Genomic DNA, 2,898 nt, shown 5'->3' with positions numbered 1-2,898 from the left:
AGATAGATAGATAGATAGATAGATAGATAGATAGATAGATAGATAGATAGAAAATAAACTATTACTTGTACTACTATTCCTACTTCGTGTTTTTTTTTCACTTCGGGTTACGGATCCCCCCTCAATAAACGAGGGATTTCTTTACTTGCGTTTTCTTACCAAATGTAAAGAAATCAGAGATGAGTAGACAAACACATTTATTTTGTGAAAATCATTTTTTTCTCCATTCATGATGTAAAAAAACCCAACAATTTACATTAAAATATACTTTTAAATGTATATTATTGATTAATAGTGTTTTAGTACTTTAAAAAAGTGTTCAACGTGTTTTGATAACTTTGATGGAAATTTCAAAACTGTTGAGATAAAATGATTCAGATCTTCATTTTTTCTATAAAAACAGAAACAGTTAAAAAAAACGTGCAGAATGTGACTGGGATCAGACAGAAAAACAAAACCTGGACCCAGGAATAATCCCAGTTTTCATCTTTAAGGACTGGAAGAATAAAATTCCAAGGAATCATTTAGAAGAGTTGAATCCATGAATGTGAAAATGTTTCTGAGTGACAGAGTCAGATATCTACTGACTGAACCATCTGCTGAACATTGAGAAGGTTTCTCTGACAGGAGGAGACTCTGCATCAAACTCAACACACAAACACTGAACCAGAACTAACGGTAAATCCAGGATGAAGAGTTTGAGTGAACGTGGTGTTGAAGGTGTGGAGGTGGATCAGGGAGTCAGAGGAGACTCTGTAGAAGGACAAAATGCCAGCAGGACAGTCCACGTACACTGCCACTCTGCGGGAGGAGGAGGAGGAGGAGGAGGAGATGGATATTCCATTGTTATTGTGCCAGACAGAGTAACCACCATCAATGCACTCCAGACTCCAGGACTGATCATTCCATCCAAACCTGCAGCTTTTACTGTCTCCTCTCCTTCTGATCCCTCTGTAGCTCACAGATATGAAAACTCTTCCCCTCCACTCGACCTCCCAGTAGCAGCGACCAGTCAGACCAGCTCCACACAGCAGCTGAGAAACATCAAATCTGTCTGGATGGACAGGATATGACTGGACCTCCTCCACACGGGTCACCCTCCTGTTGTTGTCGGACAGCTGGAGTTTTCTGCTCACCGTGTTTGTGTCGATTGTGAGCTGATAGGAATCTGATGGAGAGAACAAGCTGCAGTTATTGATCCACCATCTGATCAGTTATTGACACTTTGATGATGACTGAATGAGTGATGAGAAGATGGTTGAACGTTGCTGCGTTGTTATCATGGAATAAATAAAAACACACTTACACTTCCTCAGACCTGGTGTCAGCCATCGGACTCCAGCAGGCTCCACCCTGAAAGCAGCAGCGAGGTCAGACCATCAGTCTCTTTCAGCAAACATGGACACTACATGTCTCTCATCCACACATGGTTCTACAGTGAGAAAGGATCAGTCCAACATTTGAAGGGAGCGTCTCTAAAGTCCAGTAATGCTCCTACTTGTCTGATCGTTCAAGTCCAGCAGGAGGCATAAGGTAGAGCTGAGTGAAGAACAGAGAACATGTTTCCAGTTCTTCCTCCTCCAGCAGACGTGTGTCTGCAGCAGGTCTCTGTCAGGAGATGTGTGGTCAAGGTTTATGGATGTTTTTAAACTACTCTGGCTGAGAACCGCCCACGAACCTTGTGTTTGAGTTACCAGAGAGTTATTTTCTCCCTCAGAGAGCTGAATGAGGAGCTGATTTGATCCTGCATGTGCAGCTGGGTGGCCGAGGTCATCAGTGTGCTGCAAGAGCTGATAAGCTGATAAGAACTTTTATACATCTGTGTAACGTGTGGTGAAAGTCTGCCCTCGAAAGTTAAACTGGTAAAAAAAAATCTTGTGTCCTCGAGTGTGGCGTCGTTGAGTCGGTAAGATGAATAGAGGATTTTTTTACGCAACAGTCTCCCCATACCTGAGTGTGTCCAGTCTCCAGTGTGGATCCATCAGTCCAGCTGCCAGCAGCTTCACCGAGTCTCCTGGATGATTGTAGCTCAGGTCCAGCTCTCTCAGATGGGAAGGGTTGGAGCTCAGAGCTGAGTTCAGAGGAGCACAGCCTTCCTCTGTGACCCGACAGCCTGACAGCCTGCAGACACAGACAGCCCTGACACAAACTACAGATGACTGGATCAAACGTTCACAGAAAGCCAACCGTCTTTGAGTTTTCATTTCAACCACTGTCTCTTCGATTATCTGAATTATGCAACTTGGATAAATAAGTATGATTTCTAAATAAGACCAGAGCAGTATATTAAATCCATCAGAATGTAAAGATTTTAGTTTGTGTTAAGTTTGAAAATAATTAAACTAAATGATCAAGTGCATCCAGACATTTATTCTTAGTGTATCATCTGGCTTGTAAAACAGTGAAAATGGAAATAAATGAAGAAATAAACTGAAACCAAAACTTGACAAGATTAAAGAGAAAAACTGTTTCACTTTTTTCCTCTAATATATGAAACATCACGTGAGAATGAGAAATATCTTGTTTTTTAATCTTCCTGCTGCTCTTAATTCAAAATGACACGAGGGCATTTTGTGTTCCAATTGAAATTCTGTGTTTCATTTTTTAGCTTTTCTAGTAAACCATGCCTAAATAATAAAATAATTTTAGCCTAAGTATTGGCCTATAATTTCTATTGTCTAAATATCATACAGGTGAAGTGTTGGTTGTCAACATGATCTTATTTAACGTTCTGACCTGAGAGTTTCCAGGTGACAGGGTGGACACCTCAGGGCAGCAGAAAGCAGCTTCACTCCCGAGTCCTGCAGGTTGTTGTTGCTCAGGTCCAGTTCTTTGAGACCGGGGGACTGGGAGCTGAGGACTGACGACAGAACCTCACCGCTTCTCTCCGACAGGTTA

At 41.8% G+C, this 2,898-nt stretch overlaps 1 protein-coding gene across 1 annotated transcript in view; it reads right to left on the bottom strand.

Annotated features, from left to right (window-relative positions):
- Window positions 1-647: 647 nt before the first annotated feature.
- The window catches only part of LOC119429484 (ribonuclease inhibitor), a gene marked incomplete at its 5' end in the record, with an annotated part of 5,619 nt that continues 3,368 nt past the window's right edge, over window positions 648-2,898 (bottom strand). Inside the window, 4 exons of the mRNA XM_037697101.1 lie at window positions 648-1,168; window positions 1,307-1,353; window positions 1,951-2,121; window positions 2,737-2,873. Of these exons, the coding sequence (XP_037553029.1) occupies window positions 648-1,168; window positions 1,307-1,353; window positions 1,951-2,121; window positions 2,737-2,873 (876 nt within the window). The remainder of the gene's footprint in view (window positions 1,169-1,306; window positions 1,354-1,950; window positions 2,122-2,736; window positions 2,874-2,898) is intronic.

The sequence above is a fragment of the Nematolebias whitei genome, unplaced genomic scaffold (genome assembly GCF_014905685.2).
Source record: "Nematolebias whitei isolate Nwh7 unplaced genomic scaffold, NemWhi1 Nwh_scaf_1577, whole genome shotgun sequence".
Classification (NCBI taxonomy): domain Eukaryota; kingdom Metazoa; phylum Chordata; class Actinopteri; order Cyprinodontiformes; family Rivulidae; genus Nematolebias; species Nematolebias whitei.
Note: the sequence above shows the minus strand (reverse complement) of the source record. Positions and strands in the feature narration are given on the sequence as shown.